Source organism: Lissotriton helveticus, chromosome 5_1 (assembly GCF_964261635.1).
Source record: "Lissotriton helveticus chromosome 5_1, aLisHel1.1, whole genome shotgun sequence".
In the NCBI taxonomy this organism is placed as follows: domain Eukaryota; kingdom Metazoa; phylum Chordata; class Amphibia; order Caudata; family Salamandridae; genus Lissotriton; species Lissotriton helveticus.
Window position 1 is genome coordinate 1938670529 of NC_136065.1, and position 22535 is coordinate 1938693063.

Genomic DNA, 22535 nt, shown 5'->3' on the forward strand with positions numbered 1-22535 from the left:
GTGTGTGGTGTGCAGCAGTGCGTCGAGCAGCAGTGTGCAGTATGCAGCAGTGTGCGGCGTGCAGCAGTGTGCGGCGTGCAGCAGTGTGTGGCGTGCAGCAGTGTGTGGCGTGCAGCAGTGTTCGGCGTGCAGCAGTGTTCGGCGTGCAGCAGTGTTCGGCGTGCGGCAGTGTGAGGGGTGCGGCAGTGTGAAGCATGCATCAGTGTGAGGCGTGCAGCAGTGTGAGGCGTGCAGCAGTGTGAGGCGTGCAGCAGTGTGTGGCGTGCAGCAGTGTGTGGCGTGCAGCAGTGTGAGGCGTGCGGCCGTGTGTGGCGTGCAGCAGTGCGAGGCGTGCAGCAGTGCGAGGCGTGCAGCATTGCGAAGCGTGCAGTAGTGTGAGACGTGCGGCAGTGTGAGACGTGCGGCAGTGTGAGTAATGCAGCAGTGTGCAGCGTGCAGCAGTGTGAGGCGTGCATGTAGCAGTGTGGCCTGCAGCAGTGTGTGGCGTGCAGCAGTGCGAGGAGTGCAGGAGTGTGAGGCATGCAGCAGTGCGAGGCGTGCAGCAGTGTGAGGCGTGCAGTAGTGTGAGACGTGCAGCAGTGTGAGGCGTTTAGCAGTGTGTGGTGTGCAGTAGTGTGTGGCGGAGAGACGAAGGGCTGTGGAGCAGGGGCAGATTGTGTGTTGAGCTGCAGGGAAGGGGGTCTGTGAGGTGTGACGAAGTGGTGTGAGCGGAGTGTGCATTAGGGGGAGCAGCAGAGGAGGGAGGAGAGGCTGTGGAGCAGGGGCAGATTGTGTGTTGAGCTGCAGGGAAGGGTCGAAAGTATGCGTGTAAGCGTCTTAGCCAAACAAGTTAATTGTTAAAAAAAAAAAACAAGCATTAGGATACTAGGGAGCGGTTTAATAAAATGTGATAAGTTTGTTCTCTGGTATAATTCTTTCTAATAATAACTCGTGTTGTTTATAACCCTTCACACAGATGTCTGCCGTTTCATAGCGCTATAAATAACATGTTTTATAGCCCAGTGTAATTGTACTCCATTTTATTGACATCGAAATGATGGAAAGTTGGGCTGGCTTACACTGAGATTCGAAACACTTTGCCATGCAAATTTAAGCAGTTGTCAGGGGTGAGCGTTTCACCGGCTGAGCCATTTTGCCAGCATCGTTTTCTGTTTCTGTTAAATCCAACTAGTCTGACAAACTCAAATCGAACCATTGAATGGTTTGAGACTTAATTGGAATTGTTGGTTCGTTTTAAAAAAAGATATATCCTTGTTAGCAAAGCCTATAAAGTTTTTAAATTTTTTTTTTTAAGGATAGCGCCTATTTAACATGTTATTCTACTTCAAATGGGAAAATGCCGCCCTGATACACTCATAAAACTTTACATGGAAACCTGAAAAGACCCGCACTCACCTTCAAAGTATGTATGCTTAAAGATTATGCACTTTTCAATGAATAGAGTAGGAACGGATGTTTTAACCTTTACATTCGCCCTTATCGGGCGCGAACAGAAAATACATGCTTCTCCAGTGCTAAGATAACGCTGCTTTGTCCCCCTTTTTTTGCAGTGGGCCAAATGTGTTTTCAGACACTCTGGCCGATAAATGACTGGTCTCGTTGGTGTCCTAATTAATGTAGAAGCTGTTTTATTCTAACCCGTGCTGAGGGTGGCCTGTTGGCATTTTAACATGGAAAAATACCTAGGGGCTAACTTAATTGATTCCTCGCTGCGAGCCGATCTGTGAGTATTGCTGAACAGCCAAGTGCATGTATATTCCGGAGCGTCTTGTTGGAGTGTACTTCTGTTCAGGCATGGAGAGAAGCAGAAGGGCGAGGTAGAGACAGAAGTACCGGAAAGACAGGAAGGCATGGGGAGAAACAGAAGGGCAAGGGGAAAAGCATAAAGGCAAGTGGAGAAAGAACGGTAGCAGAGAAACAGGAACCGGGTAAAGACAGAAAGGCTGGGAAGAAACAGACGGGCAAGGAAAGTGACCGATGGGCATGGAGGAGACAGAAGGGTAGGGGAGAGAAGGTTATAAGTGATGGATTGGCCGCGTGCCTCGCCTTCTGGCGCTTCAGTTAAACAAGCTCTCGGCATTGCTGGGGGGGGAGGGGAAGGGTGGGCGGGGGAGCAGCAGCCTTTGATGTCTGGTGGTGTGAGAGACAAATGTTGGTGTGCGAGGCTTCCTTTCAAGTCGGGTGGGGGGGCGGGGGAGCAGGGGAGCAAGCGAATGGGAGGGAACGATGCATATGGGGTGTGAGTGAGGCCAAGCGAGCGTCTGGCGAAGCGTCACGCTTCAGTAGACAACATGCATTGGGAGGAATCCACTTGTTCAAGAGTGTTGTTTCCCCTACAATAGTTCAGAGCTATAAATAGCTCGACCTAAAAACCAAAGTGATACAACTTCAAATATTATTTGAGTATCATATAGACGCCGAATGGATATCCTTATCCTATGTCAGGCGTTCTCAGATAGGGGTGTCCAACCAAACTAAGGTCGACTACACACCTCTCATGAGTGCAGAAAAGAGGGGTGGTCTTGTAGTCACACAATCGTCAAAGATCCCGGCCCGCTCTAATACCTATTCGGTTCCTCGTCTAGTTCCTGCAGCCCTTCTATTAATGGGCTGAAATAATCCTTGTCAATTCTGTCAGAATGTGGTGGCAAATTTGGAAGGATGAAATTAAACTTCAAGCAGTAACCATGGACATCAGTGAAAAACACTCAGATATCGGAGGATATGTCCTCCCAGTTAGGGAGCTATAGCCCAAACTTCTCCTGCCAGGTGTTGAACAACTGGAGGAAATGCAGGGAAGGTAACTGATTGGCGGCAGCGCTGCCCCTTCCTTGTGCACCGCTTACCCTCATTCGCACATTGCAACAAAATGGTCCCCTGGTATACTGTCCTTGCCCAGTTTGCTGCTGTGTCCCAGGAAAGGACTGCTGTAGTAGGTACGCTGCCAGTACTTTGCACTTTTGGTCCGGGATGGGTTCTGGCTTTCCAGAGACCAGTTCTTTGCTAGTGCTGTCGGAGGACAACGGCTGCTTTTGCTGTGTCGGTGTCTTCCCTGAAGTAGTGCATATATTTGCAGCAGGAGGCTGGTATTAACTTATACATGTTTCTGTGTCAAGGACTTTGTGCACTTGCCTTCAGTCCCAACTGAAATGCAAACATAAGGATTACTCAGTTATTTCAAGACTGTAACCTTCACTGCCATAATTGTTAATGGCTTCAGGTACCTAGCAGTTCCTTCTTTCCCAAGACCTATGGTACACAAGGGTCACTCAGTTATTTCAAGACTGTAACCTTCACTGCCATAATTGTTAATGGCTTTAGTTACCTAGTAGTTCCCTCTTTCCCAAGACCTACGGTTTTCTCTAATTTCTGTTTGCTACAGTAGCAGTTACTCTGCAGAAGAGTCAAAATCTTACGTTAGTACAATCACTTTAAATACAGTAGTAAAGCTAGACTCTTGCAATGCTGCCTCGTGCCTCATTTCTGCAAGTGTTGCTGGTCTGGCTTTCATTAGAAGTAACAATGTTCATCAACAAGGCATGAAATCAATTCTAACATATGTTCCTCAATGGCAGTTGTTACATTGGCAACTATTACTGGCTCATAACTCCTGGCTGCTGTATCTTGGCTGATAGGACTTTCCTCTTCCAGATTCAACTTCTGCCTCGGGAGCGTTGTGAGGTTTCACTAAACTCCAAGATTTACTGTGGGAGTACAAGCTACCTTACATGCAACTTAGTTCTAAAATACTTCAGTTGTGTGCATTTTGTTTTCTTTTGAAGATTTCAGCAATCTCCAAGAGGACCGCTAATGGGGCTCTGAGGACTGAAGAGAAACAGCCACTGTGAGCACCATACTTCGAACACCGGTAAGGAGCTCCCTCCTCTTCAAACTCTCTCAGTAGCAAGGGAGAGGTCTCTGGTGGGCATGGTTTAAATATTGGACCACGCCCAAGTTGGTCGTCGCTCGCCCAAGATTTCCATAATCTCGCAGGGAGCATTTTTGAATTCCTAGTGGACCAGAGGGTTCATAATCATGCCCGCCCACCCCCACCCAATGGCGAAATACCAAGAATCAGTGTGTTCAGAGCACAGGGTGGTTTTCACTCACACTGGGCTGCCATCCCTTTTGACCCAATTCTTGTTGGGCATGAACAACAGTCCACTGTATCGAGGACCCATCTAATGATCGCAGCGGAGCAAGTTCTTATTTCCCATGACCTCTCTTTAGCTCTCTTTTTGTATGTATCTAGAAGTTGCTGCATTATTTCATCTATTTCTTCTCACCGCGCTTTGTCATACCTGGCTAACAAGCGGACAACATTAGCTATGTGCTAAGGTACAGCAGCTCCTCCTGCCGCTCGTTTTATTGCCACATCTATCTTTTTGTTTTCTTTATTAGGAGGTGGTGTATTGCCTGTGCGTTTTCTTGCACCGTGTACGACCATAGAGTTTAGCAGCACAAAACCCAGGCTATGTGTTGAGTCTTGTGATGCAAGTTTAAACTTTTTCCACTATTAGAGTCACTACTCTAGCCTTGACTGGTTCTTTAAAATTATCAGTGGAACACTTTAGCATTCCATTTAACCTAGATAAAAAAAGTTCCTTAAAGTTTTAGACCTAAATCACAGTGAGGAAGTCTTCCACTTCGGGTCGGAGAACCTTGCAGTGCAGCTGTCCATGATATAAAGAGGTGTCATTTAGTTGAGATGCCTGAATTCGGTGGTGCTCTAAGGCATTGTCATTATGAGTGTCCATCCTGTAGTCATTCCATGCATCCTCCTGTTGATGAGTTAGTGAGGGCTCCTTGTACATGGGAGATGGCTGACAGAAAGTCCCCACATTAGGAACTTTAAAGTACTGATTGTGGTAATGCTGGTGGTGGTAAGACAGATGCGGTGTCTGCCTTCCCTTCTTTGGGGAATGGAAACTGTCTGATCTTCTCCGAAATGGCCCCTTCAGATATGACCCATGCTTTTTTGAATGAGATGGTGTGTCTTGCGGTGGTCGGGCAACAATATGTCTAGCGACAGGATTAACATATACTGTTCTTTGTCTCACATCCTGTATTTCCAACCCCTCCTGTTGACCGTGTGGGCTGGATTCAAAGGCTTGTTCGTCCTCAAACCCTATTTCAGTTTAGAGTACAGGCCTCGTAAGCTTCGAGTCATATCAGCTTTGAGAGTCCTTTCCTCGACTTTGAATCTTCTCTGGCATTGAAGGAGTCTTTACGGCGCATAAGTAATACAGAGTACAGTCAGTAGCACTGTTCAGACTTTTTTAGCACTGGGTCTTAGGACAAGCCACAACGTTTTCAGGGATGCTCTTTTTCATGGAGTCAAGGCTTCTTTCCGGGTCGTTCAACAGAAGTGTGAGCTTTACTATCTTTCTGAGTCCGGAGGTGTTGGGACCGGGTCCTTAGTGTCGAACCCGAACACGTAAAATGTCATCTTTTTTCTGGGTGGAGGTTTTTATGGGGCCCCCTGGGTTTTCAGTTCTCTGGAGACTTCAGGAGATGTAGAGCGAGGACCATGTTCACTTTCCACCAGTGGACCATCTGGTACATGCACGGTACCAGATGGTCCTCTAGGAGTCTAAGCTCCCGGTATACCCAGCTCCTTCTCCAGATGGAGACAGTAGAATTTTGGGGCTGATTCTCTGAATAGCGTGCTAGTGCAAAATAGTTTTCTTGGACCAAAAGATTTTACACACAGCTGGCGGTCTAGTTGTGGTCCCTCAATAAGCAGAGGTTACAAACGTTAGAGCCTATTCAAAAACTGCATTTTGTAGTACGTGTTGGTAGTCCAACAACAGTACTACTTGCGTACTACACAATGCTATTTACTAACCTACACGTGGAGTTTTGCCTCCACTCTGCATTTTACTGTGCCCAGACCACCTTGACTGTGGAATCTCAGCACAAGTTAGTATACCTTTTGGTACTACATGTGGGAGGTAAAAAGGGGATTGGCTGAAAAATGGAGAATGCTTACTACAAAATTGGAGGGGTTAATGGAGGAAAAAGGAGAGATTAACGGTGGAGCAAGGAGGGGGTTAGGAAGGGACATGCACCCACCATCAAAAGAGTGGGCCTATTCATATTCACAAACTGCACTTATAAAGTTATCACAGCCAAAAAGGACCCATAAAAGTATAAAAGTTGCAAATGAACTGGAGTTAAGTCCAGCAGCATTCATGACCCATCATTTCAATGCTCTCTCTTAGAAAATATTGGAGGTAGAGACTTAAAATAAAACCCACAGGAAAAAATGCAAAATTAAATTATTAAAACGAATTCAAAATATCAATTAATTTATTGTTACAAATGTATCTAAAATAAATCTTTATTTTGATATAACATTTTAACATTACTTTCTATTAAAATATAACTACATGACTTTTACCAAATTCTACACACCAGTTTTAATACTTTTTAACACATAATATTAAACTTTAGTTTTACTTTAGTTGGGAAGTTTCTTATCTTTTAAACTTTACAAAAATAATGCTAATTTAATTAAATATATTCAAATTAATGACATTGTAAATAAGGTTATTAATGCTGTACCTGTCTTTATATTGCTCTTCAATTAAAACAAATATGTACAATTATTTAACATTAATATTTTACATTCAAATATTTTCTTAAGTTACTAAACATTTACACTTCTCTATTCTTTATCATTTTTTAAAAATTTTTTTTGCAAGACGTTTATTAATATTTCTTGTTGCAGTACATATAGCATAGCCTACAACCCGTAGGGCCGGCTGCAACTTGTGGGTGTCCGTGATGGACCAAGAGGCGCAGGTAACAGATAAGCAGTCACACATCGGCCACCTTAAGCCGTAGCTCGTTGGCAGTAACCTGCGCGCCACCGGTGCTCCTATGTACAATATGCTTTCAAATGACGTCTTATTTTATTAAACATAAGAAAACATTTCAACTCTGTAAACTGGACATTGCTCATCGGTGTGTCCCATTTTGTCGGCTGTATCACCAAGGAACATGTCAGCAGCCGTTCGTCCGAAACCTATAATGAATGCATGCTGACCTCCGGTGTTTGGCGATAGTGTGGGTGTATTTGACACTCGTATGTGGTCAACCCTTGCTACGAGGTATTCCGCCCATCAAGGGACAGCGAAGCCTCTCGTTTCATCCCTTCATAGTATAGTGTTTCGCACAGGTGGTGGTGTGTCCTGTCAGTCTGCTGAAGAGACGTGACCCTCATCTGTCCTAATGTCCGATTCTGTGTTCGTGTGTGCCTCCAGGCTCATGATCTATATATGAAGGGCAACTATCCAGTACAGTCAAACGGGGGGTGAATATACGGGAGTGGAGGGGGTGGTGGGGGGGTGGGTGGGGAGGGAGAGTTTGTGCAAGAGAGTGTCGCTGTGAAAGGTGGCCAGGAAGACACGTCAGTGGACCTTTGTGGTGTCACTGCGTTTGCAGGTAGACAGCTATCCAGCCCACAGGTTAGTGTGTCGGACATGTTATGGGCGCAGGCGCTAGTCCCTTCGGGCAGTCGGGGAGGTGGCAACCTCTGTCAATCTAGATATGCCACACATCCAGCGCTCCGAACACGTTTGTACTATAGGGGGTGGGAAAGCTCCTTCCGCGCGCCCATTGTATCCTCATCTGTTCCTTCTGTGTCATTTCGCTCGTGTCGATCCCTATATGTATCCCCTGGTCGCGCCTTCTTTTTGGAGGGAACCCACAAAACCATCCCAGAGCTGCGCAATTGGAACCTGCCTCAAGCCCGCAACCTCCTCCCGATGTAGAGCCACACTTTCTGCCCTAGCCCAATTAGTGAAGGAATCACACCAGTATTTAGGGAGTGGCGGCTCTCGCTGTTTCCAATGTTTCGTGATTAACCACTTGGCTGTGATGAGGCCTAGGTCCCAGAACCTGGCGTGAGTCTTGTTTGGCTTATTTCTTCTATACAGACCTAGTAGGCAGGCCTCCCAAGTGTGTGGTAACCCCGGGCCAGCGCTGTGTGTTAAGAGAGATGTCACCTCCCCCCAATACGTAGCCAGAGAGGGGCAATTCCAGAGCATGTGCAAAATGTCCGCGCCTATCAGGTCGCATCTGGGGCAGGCAGCAGTGTCAATCATGAAGTATTTGTTGATCCTGTCTGGGGATAAGTACGCCTGGTGCATTATATAAAATTGGATGATTCGGAAGCGGGCGCTGCGCGGGATGTTCATAGGGCAAGCTAGGATCATGGTCCATTCCTTATCCGTCCAGTCCCTCCCTCGGTGTGTGGCCCATTTGTCTCGTTTCTCTATTCTTTATCATTCGGAGCTTTTGGCCAAGACATCTGCCTACCTGATAAGGTTACTAGTAAACTATTAACGTATTTTTTAAAATAATTAAGTTAATTGAGATATATTAATAAAATAAAAAATAATTGTTAAAGAATTAATAATAAATGCCACCAGAAGTAAAATGTTTGTATTTACTTAACATGTATTAAGAATACTAAAAGTTGCATTTAAAAAAATCCCCAAAATCTTTAACATTCAATATAATTTACATACATTTTCAGAAAGGCAATATAAATTATTCAGCATTATTTCAAACGGGGTTCTATTTCAAGAGAGAGAGAGAGAGAGAGAGAGAGAGAGAGAGAGAGAGAGACAGAGACAGAGAGAGAGAGAGACAGAGAGAGAGACAGAGAGAGATAGAGAGAGAGATAGAGAGAGAGATAGAGAGAGAGATAGAGAGAGAGATAGAGAGAGATAGAGAGAGATAGAGAGAGATAGAGAGAGATAGAGATAGAGATAGAGATAGAGATAGAGATAGAGATAGAGATAGAGATAGAGATAGAGATAGAGATAGAGAGAGAGAGAGACTTTGATACATCACCTACCAGGAAGGCGCCACTACACCTACTGGACCACTTGGCAGATTTCAAAGTGAAACACCTCTAAATCTTAGAGGACAGAATTAAAGCAGCAAAGAGAACTACATGGTTGACATCCTACAGAGACACAAAGCTCATCCATGAAGAATTCAACTCCCTCCAACAGGCATGTACATAATGCTCCTTACAAATCCATAACGGGATCTACACGCCACTGTCCAATGTAATTGATCAATAAACTCTTCATAAGTCTACTCTAGCCTCAGCAGCCAATATTCAGCATGAATCATCTCCAAACATAATCAAATATGTCAACGGGTCATCTGGTGAGTATCCCATTACCATAAATTGCGCTCAGATTTAAATGCACAATGGATCATACAATGGACCATACAAGTAATAGCAAAGAGTACTTACCATCACACGCAGAGCCACTTAGGGATCTCACCAGCCTTCTAACATAACCAACCACCAACTGCTTGAGTAGCAGCCAATATAGAGATTGTTCCTAGCAAGCACCAGTCACACACAACTCTTCAGAATCTCAGAGAAGCCATCTAGGGGTTCACACACCGGAAACGTACAGCTATTAACATTTTCAGCCTCAACATGAAACAAGCAATGCCATAGTCAATAGGTCTCGCTTTTTAGACCCTATAAGTATTTAGTTATGCAGCAGAATATCCTTGGTGCGCCAACAATAACTGTTGCATGGCTAAACACTTATAAAGTCCCAAATGCGAGACCTACTGGCTATGCCAATGCTTGTTGGGTGTGTTGGCAAGTTAGGTAGTGGTGTTTGGTGCTCTCCAAGGTTACCCCATGACACTTGATTTTCTGTCTGTATTGTTGGCTTCATGGGGACGTGTTTTCCACATGTCTAGAGTGTTCGCTGCGTTGCTAATTAAGAATGTTACCTAATTTAAATAGTATATATGCAGGATGTGACATGCCTACACACGCCACCTTGTATTTCTATATCATGAAGTGTGGATACATGTGATAGTATGGTCTACGGCATCTCGGGGATGAGGCTGTGACGAGGCTATGTGACAGAAAAGGGTATGATGATGCCACAGCAACAGTGACCTCTGGGCAAGAGAGGAGGGGCGGTGGGGAGGGGAGGAGCTGGAGTTCTATCCTATCACACTCGCGAAGATGTGTAGCGATATAAACCGCCAGCCACAGATATTCGTAAACATAATGGGGAGCAGGAGGTGCCTCAACCTATTAGAATTTAGTCCTGATGTATTAGAGAAAAAATCTCGTTTAGCCTGTAATGCTGTCATCGACTTCCATACCATCAGACTCCGCCTAATAAAAACATTCATATTATTACAAATAACAAAAATAGGAATTAGAGGATGCTATTGAGAATACAAAGTCACATTAATCCCGAACACTAGTTTTATTTTAAATGCGCCCTTCAATCAAGAGAGACCTGTGGAAAATCACCTGGGGTTGAGGTACAGCAGAGACACAAACCACGACTCTTCGGCTGTGCTTGTCAAGAGCGATGACATCCCCCCAGGGCGAGGTTGGTCTGTTCGAGCTGGGTTTGCATTTTTTTGTGCAGTAGAACACCCATACTTACCTATTCCCTTTACTTCATGAATAAATACGAAATACCATGACAAAGGGGTGTGGGCGCAGACAAAGAAAGGAACGAGAGAAAGGAAAATGATGAACAAACAGGACATCAACAGAGTGAAAGGGAAAGAGAAAAAGTGTGCAAGGGAGAGAAAGATAATAAAGACAAGCAATGGCCACACGGCCGTGAAAGTGACACAGCCGCGCAGCCATAATAAAGAAAAGCAATGGCCGCGCGGCCGTGAAAGTGACACGGCCGCAAAACTTAAAGTAATGGCGAGGAAGATAAGAAAGGCAGATGGCGGCTGTGCGCGTTCACGCGCACATGCATGCAAGCTTTAGGCCTGGAAAAGCTTGCGGGTAGCACTTTTTTTACCCCCTACTAAAAGTCGAGCAGCAGCGCATGCGCTGCTCTAGGCTCGACCTAAAAAAGGGAAAAACTGTGGACGGACCAAAAAGTATGCGGACTTCCAGCTGAACACAGAAACACACAAAAACGCTAACAAGTGCAAAATGACTTCTGAAGACATGGGACGAGGGCTCTAGAAGAAAATTAAGGACTACAACAGTTTAGTCAGTTATTATGACAACATTACCCACTGCAAAAGTCTGCACCTCAGTTTGGCCAAAAAAGTAATCTACTGACTACGCAAAGTTAGCAACGCTGCAACAAAAGCAGCAAAGGCTAGACAAAAATTCTCATTAGCAACCACGACCCTCCAAAATCTTCAGTGGTTCTGAATCGCTAATCCGATTCAGAGCCACAGGTATGCCTCAAACAATACTACATGGACTCACTCAGTAATAATTCCAAGAAGAGATACAACATTATTATTTCTTGCTTGCTTGCTACTTGGAGAACCCTACCTGGACACTCATCTCGCCACACGCAGCCTCTGCCCCTGGGTCCAGGAACGCTGTAGGTCTCGCCGCTATTACCAACTCACGGCGGCTGGAGACTACAGCTCCCAGTGGGCTTTGCGTGTACTTCCGGTTCCCGCAGCCAGCGCGCCCGGAGGCGCTACAAAGGCGGGCCAGCCCCTCGGTGGAGCGGGAGGCTTTCTTTCTTGCTTGCTTGCTACTTGGAGAACCCTACCTGGACACTCATCTCGCCACACGCAGCCTCTGCCCCTGGGTCCAGGAACGCTGTAGGTCTCGCCGCTATTACCAACTCACGGCGGCTGGAGACTACAGCTCCCAGTGGGCTTTGCGTGTACTTCCGGTTCCCGCAGCCAGCGCGCCCGGAGGCGCTACAAAGGCGGGCCAACCCCTCCGCGTCACGGGACGCGCGCGGGCAGCGCCGGGCGGAGCCCGGGCAGAGGGCGGGCCGTCTGTGGCCGTCAGGGGCTGACAGAGGCTGGGCTGGGCCCCGTCCCTTTCCTCTTACCAACCACGACGACTCACGCTTGGTGCCTGTTGCCCTTCTGTTGCTCAAACCATGTCTACACGCTCTGGTAAGCCTCTCAGGGGTGAGGGTGAAAGGGGATCTAATGTCGCGAGCCCTGTCATAGGGTCAATGGACCGTTTCATTACCAGGGTAGCGGCGGTGATTGAAAAGGAGATCGCCATCTCTGAGCGGCGTCTATCTGAAGTATACCTCCCCGCAAGACGTTCATCATTGGGGGCAGACGCCCAGTCGCCCACGCCAGCCATTACCCGGGTTCAAGCAGGTACCCCCCCTAGTATGGTCAGTGCTCCTTCAGAACCCCTCCATCTGACTGGTATTGAGCAAAATATAGATAGGTTGGAAACTCAGGCAGTTCTTCTTCCTATAGTCACAATGGAAGACGATGGCCCTAGTAACTGTTCCGTATCACTACCACCTATTTCCTTAAGTGATGTTATTAGAGACCCCGAGTCCCCAAATTCCCCTGCACCTACCACAGTTGTACCAGATGGAAAGCTAGTTGGGGCTTTACCTATTATCGTGACTCCTGATACTAGGCAGGAGTTTCCCCTCGTAGGTAAAAAATCGCGCAAACGTAAGAAGGGTAGGCTAGTGAGACAGGCCGCCCTCTACCAAAGAGTAAGGAAGTCTCCTGTACCTAACACAAGTATTACAAGGGGTGCCCCTATGCTGAATGAAACCGACACAGAAGGGGATGTACTGATTTCTCCAAAGGGCCCTCACACAACTAAGGTCCCAAAGCGAGCTGACTTAGTAGCGGTCGAAAATATTCTGGAGAAGGTATATACCCTCTTGAAACCGTTACTAACTCAAGTGAAGGGTCTAGGGGAGAGGATTGACAAACTAGAGCAGTCAATTCTGGATGGGTTACACTCACTCAAAACAACAATCAAACAAGCAACTAGAGTGACTGTAAATAAGGATGTGGGTGTTAAAGGGAATGATCTACCAGCGCAGAAAGGCCCTAAGCCCCCAACAACCCAAAATAAAGCTGCTCCTAATAATCTAGTAATCCCAACTCCCAAATCTCCTCCCCATCTGAAACCAGGTCCAAGCCACAAGGGACTCCAAACAAATAAAGAGCCTGAGAAAAATAAGCCTAAATCTCTTCCTCAAAAACAGCAACAGACAACTGATGGTAATAAGGAAGTCCAACAAAAATTAGAAGGTAGTAGTAAACCCAGCGGGCCAACGACTAGGAAAGCCCCCAGGCCTGCAATACAATGTTCTGCCCCAAAAATCTCCCCACAGGCCCCCAGTATCCCCCCACGACGGATCCCCCCAATTAATCTCCCACCAGACTGTCAACCATTTGTTGCAGTCATGGTTAATGTGCCTCCCCTAAAGGATGGTCAGTTGGAAAACCATCAATCACTCAAGAACAAGTGTATACACTGGCTGAAGGCAAATAAACCAATCCCCCCGGGTATGGACGGCATTATCCTAAGTGTCCGTAGAGTGGGATGGGTAGGGCAAGGGAAAAAAATGCTGGAGGGAGACTGTGTAATTATAAACTTCCAAGATTACAGAGTGGTGCCATCCATTTGTACTCCTATTAAAAACATGGGGGCCCCGGGGGTTAAATTGGTAGACCTCTCATATTTTTACCCTAGGCACCTTGTTAGCCCAAATGGAGGAAGTGAAAGTTCTCTTAATTCTGGCCAAAACTGGGCCGGGGTTGTAGGAGGCGATAGGGAGAAACAAATGTGGGCAATTGGCCCCTGCTGACTGGAATCAGCGAGCAGAGCAGAACAAGTAGAAGCACCACCCACCCAAATAAACCTTGTAAGTGGAATGGGAGACCCTATAATAATTCCACAAGATCCCTGCTCTCCTCGGATATATAGGGGGAGCCCTATAGATAGGGGCTTTCAAGCGCCCAGCGAACATCCAGCTGTGACGGACCTAGTCTTTAAGGTTTTCAGCTGGAACATCGGAGGGATTGCTGGAAAACTGGCCCTCCCAGACTTTACTGCATGGGTTGATAAGCACTCCTTGTGCCTCTTCCAGGAAACCTGGAGCCTGATACCGGTCCATAGGGTGGGTTTTTCCTCATACTCCTCTCCTGCGCGGGTCTCGGAATCCGGGAGAGGCCGCCCAGCGGGCGGCCTTCTTATTTGGGTCGCGGCTTCTCTAAACTGTAGAGTAGTGGACTATCCCACAGGTTCCCCGGACATACAAAACATTACCCTCATAGACCAAAGGGGAAGAATTGTTCTAAACATCTTTAATGTGTATGCTCGGGGCACAAAGGGTGGGAGAAAGTCTCCTGTGATAGCTCTTCTCGAGACCCTGTTAAACAACACCCCCCATAAGACCCGCACCCTGGTTGTAGGTGATATGAACTGCACGTTCGAGCCTTTGGGCTCGGACGTTTCCCTCGACCAGGATGAGGAGGATGCCAGGTGGGGGATCCCAGCTCTGGACATCGCACCGATTAAAAGGTGGACAGAAGTGGCGCTCCAAATATACTCCCTTACTCTTGAATTTAATTTAAGGGCAGCGAATGGGAGGACTTCCTTGGATAGGGGGGGTGCACATACCTACAACAGACCAGGGCACACCTCTAGGCTGGATTATGCCCTAATAGACGCGTGCTTATGGCCTTATGTAAAGGACATGCAGGTGGTCCCTTCGACAGAAAGCGATCACAACCCTCTCTCCCTAGAAATGGAACATTGGTGGCAACCCCTAAGGAAGGCCAACATTAAAGAGGCACTCGTACCACTAGATGAATCTGAAGTCTCCCCATGTGGTAGAAGAATTAAATGGGCGAAACTGGTCCTATCCGAGGCGAAGGTTGGGGAAATTCAATCCCATTTAAACCGCGCGGTAATATCTCTGGAATCCTCGCTAGAAGGGGTGGGTAAAGTGAGTGGGTTATTTCTCTCCCTGATTGAAGCCCTAACCAACGTGTTTACCCTGTACTCTAAAAAGCCGGGCAATACAGGAACTAAAAAATCTGTTGAGCGGTGGTATACCCAAGCATGCAGGACCCATAAGGCAAAGCTAGTTGAGGCAGTTAAATCTAAATCCCAAAGTGTGATCCAGGAAGCTAGGAAGGCTTACAAAAAGACCCTTAGTTTGGCTAGAAGGGAGTGGGAAGAAAATTACTGGGAAGACCTACTCCAGGCTAGCAAAATTAGGGATTCAGGGGTGTTTTGGAATCTTATAAGGAAACGGAGCAAATCCGATGCAGCCATCAGACCCTGCAGCATCCCGCCTCAAAGTTGGGCAAAACACTTTGGGTCTTTATACCTCCCACCAGACGGGGAACTGTCTGTGGGGATGGATCTCACACTAGCAATCGAACCTCATGCCTATGACCTTTTCACTCCCTTAGAGATTGAGGGGGTTATAGGCTGGGTGGCACCACGCAAGGCACCGGGCCCGGACGGCCTTCCGGGTGATTTGATGAGGGCTTACCCAGCGGAATGGGGAAGGATCATAGCAGCTCTCCTAAATGATATTATGAGGGGAGGAGTAGTACCAGAATCCTGGAAAGGGGCGGTGGTTGTCCCCATTTATAAAAAAGGGTGCAGGGAAACCCCGGGAAACTATAGCCCAATAAGTCTGATAGACTCCACCCAAAAGATAGCTGGTAAAGCTATCCTTGGGAGGATCCTCCATTGGGTGGAGGAGAATAAAATCCTATCAGACTTTCAGGCAGGTTTCCGGGCTGGTATGGGGACTATAGAGCAGGTGTTTAGGTTGTCCCTCTTGGGGTGGAAGGTGGTGGAGCTAGGCAAGGGTAGTCTTTATTTAGCCTTTATAGACTTGAAGACTGCCTTTGATCTAGTTCCCCGGGAAGAGCTTTGGAGGGTCCTTTTTGAGTTGGGGCTACCACCTTACATCTTGTCCCTTCTTATAAGCCTTCATGCCCACACTTTTGCACAGGTCCGCTGGGGTAATAACGGAGAGCTTACGGAAAAAATACCAGTGTCTAGGGGCGTAAGACAGGGTTGCGTCCTGGCACCCACCCTATTCTCGTTATATCTGAATGGGGTGGTAAAACACCTTCAACAAGAACCAGCTGACGCCCCCTGTCTTGGAGGTGTCCGTATCCCAACCCTGCTTTTTGCGGACGACACGCTCCTGATTTCGAAGACCCCACAAGGACTACAGAAACTTCTAACAGGATTCCAGGAGTTCTGTGTTGCAAAAGGGCTAATAATAAATGTGGACAAAACAAAATACTTAGTTGTTAACCCACCTAAAAAATTGGGCCGCCCACCTACACTCAACTCTATTCCCCTGGAGAAAGTAGCCGAATTCGACTACCTTGGCATTCGGATTACGGACAGGATGACTTGGGCAAACCACATTGAAAAAATGGTCCTTAACCACAGGAGAGTAGGAGGAGCTCTCATGAGGGAATACAGGGCCTCAACTAGGAGATCACTTACCCCAGTACTTGACATCTACAAGGCCAAAGTAGCGACATCAGCCTTGTATGGGGCAGAACTGTGGGGTCACTGCCGTCTGGATGCCCTAGTTACTGCTGAGAGCAAGCAATTAAAATCCTTCATCGCTGTTCCTCTGAGCACACCGTCAGTACCTGTGAGGATGGACACGGGATGTAAAAACATTAAAGATCAGGCCCAGCTTCGCCCGCTCCTGTTGTGGACACGGATCTGGAGGTGCGAAGAATTAAAATGCTATGCTGATGCCCTGAGAGACATAATGAGCCAGGGGGGTTGGGCCAAGATAAAATGGTTAAAGGACACCAAAAAGCTGTTGGAGAATATAGGACTAGGGGATTGTTGGTCATCCCGCTCAGCCCCTCCAAAAGAAGTTGTCAAGGCGCTTTTTTGGAAATGGACTGCTGAGCGTCTAATCTCTAGCCCAAATCACTGCAGGTCCACTGCCACCTTTTTACAAATTAAAGACACTGTGGCCATCGAACCTTACTTGGACTTGATTACTCTCCCCTTTGACCGTGCTCTTTACTTTAAATTTAGAGTTGGTTCCCTCCCGCTAGGTGCCCTGGTATCGAAATGGTCAACAGCGGATCGCACTTCTCCCAACTGTGCATGTTGCCCGAGTAAGATTGAGTCTATTGCGCACGTCTTATTTGAATGCCCGGATTATGCAAGGCCTAGGAGCTCTTGGCTGAAACCACTCTGCCGTAACATGGGCACACGCAGTCATTTAGTAGCCTTGCGTATCCTAAGCACGGACACTTCCCCCCCCACAGTCTGTGGAATAGCTAAATTTTTAAAGCAGTTTTGGCACATTCGATGTAAGAGATTGTCAGTAGCTGTTTAATCCTTGTTTTAGCTAATTTATTAACGGATTTTATATCCTTTTATCACTTTTTAATATTCTAACATTTCTTACTGACTTCTTATGGCATAACATTTTTGTATACTGTATTGATTGTATTATGTATGTGCTTATAAGATATCTCTGCGTATCGAATAAAAGCTTATGACTGACTGACTGAGATACAACATTACATTCCAATCTACACATCTAGTCTATTTTCCAAAAGAAGGTGGAACACGAAGATGGGAGTAAAACACATTCTTCGTAGTAGGGTACAGAATTTAGACAGTTGTACCAATCACACTACTGCACTAAATTCAGTAATTCTATAACAAAACAAAGAAACATCACTTAAAGTTTAAAAAGATGATCAAACACACAAAAAAATTAAAATACATTTTAGACTGAATAACTGAAGATTTACAAATACAATAAAACATCACAACCATGCAGGGTTGGATAGAACACCAAGCACTGTGGGAGGACATATATTACAGTACAGCAATGCTACTTGGGACAGTATGTCAGAAATGATGGATGCATGAGACAATACAGCACAGACCTGTCGAAACATCACATTGCGCTAAACCACCCAAAACAACCTCATACCACTAGACCAAAATATATAGCTACTTAACCATCAACACACCAAACACACATCTACATACCATACTAATTTAACACATATTAAAAAAACCATACCGCCCTATAAAACAATAAACCTCACAAACCATAACGCCTCTGAATACATCATACTAGAGAACAAACGGCTACACACCACACCTCGCGAACCATGTCAAACCACTCAGTACCAGACATGCAGTACAACCACACAGTGATCTTGGTAAAGCATATAAATTGCTGAAGGTAGAAAAGACAGTACCAATACAACTAAGGTCAGTAGCACCATGAAAGACTAATACGTACCAGGCGGAATCTACCATGGGTAGCAAGTCCCAATAAAAGACATATAGGCACAATAATGCCTGCATTTCTTCCTAACTGGGCTGGCGGGAAGCAATATGCCAGACTCCATATGCAGCTTCCCACAATCATCCAATCAGCAGTCAGGCAAAGGGGGAGGAAGCAGAAGAACAATAAGAATACAGTCGGACTACTAATACCCAACAGATGCAAGAACTACACACTGGAGCAGCAGAGGCACACTCTCCTAGGATCAGACAGCACAATTTAATTACCGCTACAGTCACACTGTCTCCGTTTCATGTTCTGATTATAAAACACATAGCATTTGAAAATATTGATTTTATAATAATTCTTTAATAAATTATCTTTTTCTTTACAGATGCAGCACGCTAGTCAGTCCACTGGCATCTCGTCCCCCACAAATGATGGATAATTCTTTGGTGTGTTACTGCTTCCTACGCCATTAGCTTATGAGCCTTAATCAAGGTATCCTGAATGGTCACGATCACAGGTCAGAATGCTTTGGACCGGTAGGAGCCGAACTCTGGTAGGTCACAGGGCAATGACATGGAGAGCCAAAGTATGGTACTTGGGAGAGGAGAGAGAACCAATATTAAAAGATGAGAAATCACAAATGGGGACTCGAGAGAGTTCTGGAATGATGTTTAGGATAAAGGGGTTGGAAGCAGGTGGTAGGGGTAAGGGACTGAAATTTACCAGCTCTGTCGAATCCCAGTGAATGTTTACCTGGATCTCAGTTACGTGGAACCACACTATAAAAGCAACATGCTGTAATGGGCACTATCCCTGCACTTTTGGCACTGCATTAAAAACAGCATGCCACAGGGTGCTCGATTAACCACTAGTCTGACAATTGTTGGCCATATCTCACTATGGGAACAAACACAATGTAGCAGCTGTAGGCCTCAATGGGCGCCAGCCTGTTGCAACGACAGCTCAGGTGACTGCTGGGAAAGGCAGTATGAGATATTTGATATTTTAATCACAGGTCACAGACACAAAAAAGGCTCCAATTTACATCTGCAACCTGTACGGACAAGAGACATGTGCACAGCAGCAATCACTGTGAGCAAGGGGCATGTGTGCACCAACAACCTTCACAGGGGAAAGTGGCTGCTCCATAATTCTTGTAAAATTATATGAATTACATTTTTGGTTGAAAAGGTATTTTGATGCTTGGATACCCTCACTGAGTGACAAGAAGCCCTCTACAAATCTACTGATAGACTGATAATCCCCTACCATGGGGAAATTACATTGATAGGGTTACTGTAATATTAAATACAGATTTGTGCTAAAGGCAACTGTATATTATAGATACTATATATTTTATATTCTGTAGCTGTAGATACAAATCAGGTAACTAGATAGAAACTAGCTCTTCCCTTATTAGTCTCCTCCGCTGTCACAACAAGGCAGACCAGTATAAATTGATGATCCCAACTAGGGGGCCTATTACGATCACGGGTGGATTATTATGATCACGGGCGGATCGCCACCGCCCCCGCCGGTGCACCACGGCTGGCGGAAAGACCTTCCACCGCTTTTCCGCCAGTCGGATTGCCAGCCGGGCAGAAAAGGCAGAAAATATGGTGGCGGTGCCTTGCAGGCACCGCCATCCATTTTATGATGCATGCGGGAATAGTCCTTTCCATGGCGGCGATGCCGCCATGGAAAGGCATGCGGTCTTTGAAGTTGAGGGCCCGTTGCGGGCCCCCAGGGTGTTGGGGGTTACCAAGGGTACCCCCCTTAGTTGGCATACACAAGGTGGCAGGCACCACGCGGTGCCTATCACGTTGTGCATGCCAATGCACAACATGCATTTTGTGCATTGCGGGAGGTGCTACTGACAGCACCGACCGCCACAATCCATAATATGCAGGATGCGACTGCCAGGGTGGCGGGCGCATCCTAATTGGCATAGCGGGACCGACACATCTCTGGCGTGTTATAGGCCCCTAGGTGTGGGTGAAGTATTTTTCGTACAGGTACAGGTCCCTTTGTTAAAAATTAGTACTTCATATTCTATCAATGTGTATTACTGTTTATGTTTTAATAAAAATGGGCAAGAGTTCCTTCAAGGGAGGGTGTTCCCCAAGAAACATCCAACAGAATGTTTTGTTACACATAGATGAGAGTTACTTCTCTCCTATAGAACAACACTTTAATGCGTAACAGACTGGTCAATGTCACAACACGTCACATTGACCCCACCTACTGTCAATTTCCACAGTAAAAAGTTTGTGTTTAAAAGATACACCTCCGGACGCAACCAACAGAAATCATTTGTGAGATTTACAGCATCATCAACCAACTCTTGCATTTAAGAGCAGGTCAAAAAGCAGTTACTGGGGAGGGGCACATTAATACCATGGGCCTCTTGAGGCTTTAAAACCAGTACAGATCAATTAACAAGGTTTGCCAAGAGAAGCATTCAGTGTGTTTTTCCAGCTTGAACCATCCTTGAGCAACCTTGCCTCAAGCAACAAGGGGTTGGCACAGTTGCTGAGCAACGCTGAGGAAGACCTCCTCAACCTTATCTCATGGGTCATTGGGGGAATGCTGCTTTGCAGATTCATATTCTTGATGTTTGAAGGTAGTGCCTGGCAGCTGGACCAGGGGAGACTGCAGTACCAGAGGATGCCAGAGAGGTCCCCAACAGCATTAGTTCCTATTGCCTGGAAGCCACATTTCCCAAAACTGGGCCTGCTGGCTAGGGTGGTGCTGAACACAGCACATCACTAGTGGCCTGACCAAGATGTGTGCGGAGGTCATAGTCATCTGATGAACACTTCCGAAGAACAGCTTTTCAGCGTTGGGAGCCAACTTCACAGGAGATATTTTTGCTCCGTGAAAAAATTAGGCCTGAAACTTAACATTTCCTACCAGCTTCGGCCTCTCGCTGACGTCATGCATGACAATGCAGCGTTCTTTAATGTGCACTACTGGAAGTCCAATAACAGGACCGTGTTAGTCACCTCACAGAGATCAATGAACTTCCATAGACTTTCATATGAATAATATTCACCACAGTCGTTCATTGGTATGCTTGATGACCATCTACTTATTATAAGTATTCCCAATTTTAATGCTAAAAATATATGTTATAAATCCTTTTGCCTGAGCTGTTCTGAATTTCATCTTTTAAATCTATATTGGTTGTGCGTACTGATGTCAGTCTTCCCCAGTACTGCGCCTTTGAACTCAACCTGCGTTGCTTTGGTTAACCAAAGAGTACTTTAAGGAGGCCCTACAACCAGCCTTAACTTGCAGTCTTCTAGATGTGGGCGTTGGGGGAACTTAGATACGGCATGATAAACCTGTGGCCACTGAGCTACTTGTGCATTTGCAGTTACCCAAATGAGGTAAGGAAGTGATGTTTTGGGGAGGTCACTAAGTGATGCACTGCGTAGCAATCTGTGGGTCAAAGGTCAAGACTCATAGGAGGTCACAGGTAGGGGATTGCTTTGAAGGGATAACTCAACAGGCCAGTGATAGGTGACACAAAGGAAATGGTACTAATGGTCGCCGAAAAGGAATGTGGAGATTCAGGGCCCAGAGTTCTGGCCCGTGACTTGGAAGTGCTCTGGGAGAATCCAGCACGGAGGAGGACAGCGAGGGAAGGGCAGGGCTTAGAAGTCAAAGGCCTGTGATTTTTGGGGATCATAGGGCGATGCCGTGGCTGCCGAAGGGCTGTGCTGTGGGAGATCAGAGATTAGTCCCCATGAGGTTGACAGGACGCTTGTTGTACTTTTTGCTGATATCCGCCTCGATCTGGAAAAAAAAACACACGCATCTGAGTCAAATATTGAAATATGTACAAGCAAATGAGTGAAGAAGGAACATAACTGGCTTTACAAAACCCAAGACTGGGAAGGGGGTCACGGTGCAGAGGGGAAAATAGGGAAACAAATCCATAGAGAAAGAAGCTAAATGTACAAGGGAGGAGAAATGGAACCTCAGAAGGAAGGGAGCCACACAGACACCAGCATACTGCTTGCCCCATACCCACACCATGCATCAGAATGGGAGACCTCACCCAGAGAACACTAATGGGCAAACTACATCCACCAGTCAGTCTATCAGCAATTCTTTAACATGGGGCTGTGGGCTGGAGCTGCCATGAAATGTAGATTAAAACCCAAACTTTCGCATCTTCTGGCAAATATTTACTCCTGTTACTTGCTTAGGGGCTGTCAGCTAACTTTTTAATTGCGAGAATTTTAGCATAAGGCAGTACCTTGCTTTAGCCCCTAGATCTGGCTTCCTCTCCACTGTCAGCGGGTACCGGCTACATGGGGGATAGCAACTGAATGCAGCGGGTCAGGGTGCAGACCTGCTTTGTCCCACTAGCAGACATTGGTAAAGTAGAGTTCAAGTTCTCATTTCAAAAAATCAACTTCTTTCTCGAGGGCCCTTGAACCTGTTTCTTTGTCAAACTGCAGCCTGGTGACTCAT

General features: G+C 46.3%; 1 protein-coding gene across 1 annotated transcript in view; it reads right to left on the bottom strand.

Annotated features, from left to right (window-relative positions):
* Positions 1 to 18390: 18390 nt before the first annotated feature.
* Positions 18391 to 22535, bottom strand: part of CDK5RAP3 (CDK5 regulatory subunit associated protein 3) — a 69592-nt gene continuing 65447 nt past the window's right edge. The window contains exon 14 of the mRNA XM_078645572.1: positions 18391 to 21851. Coding sequence (XP_078501698.1) covers positions 21786 to 21851 — 66 coding nt within the window. The 3' untranslated portion in view covers positions 18391 to 21785. The remainder of the gene's footprint in view (positions 21852 to 22535) is intronic.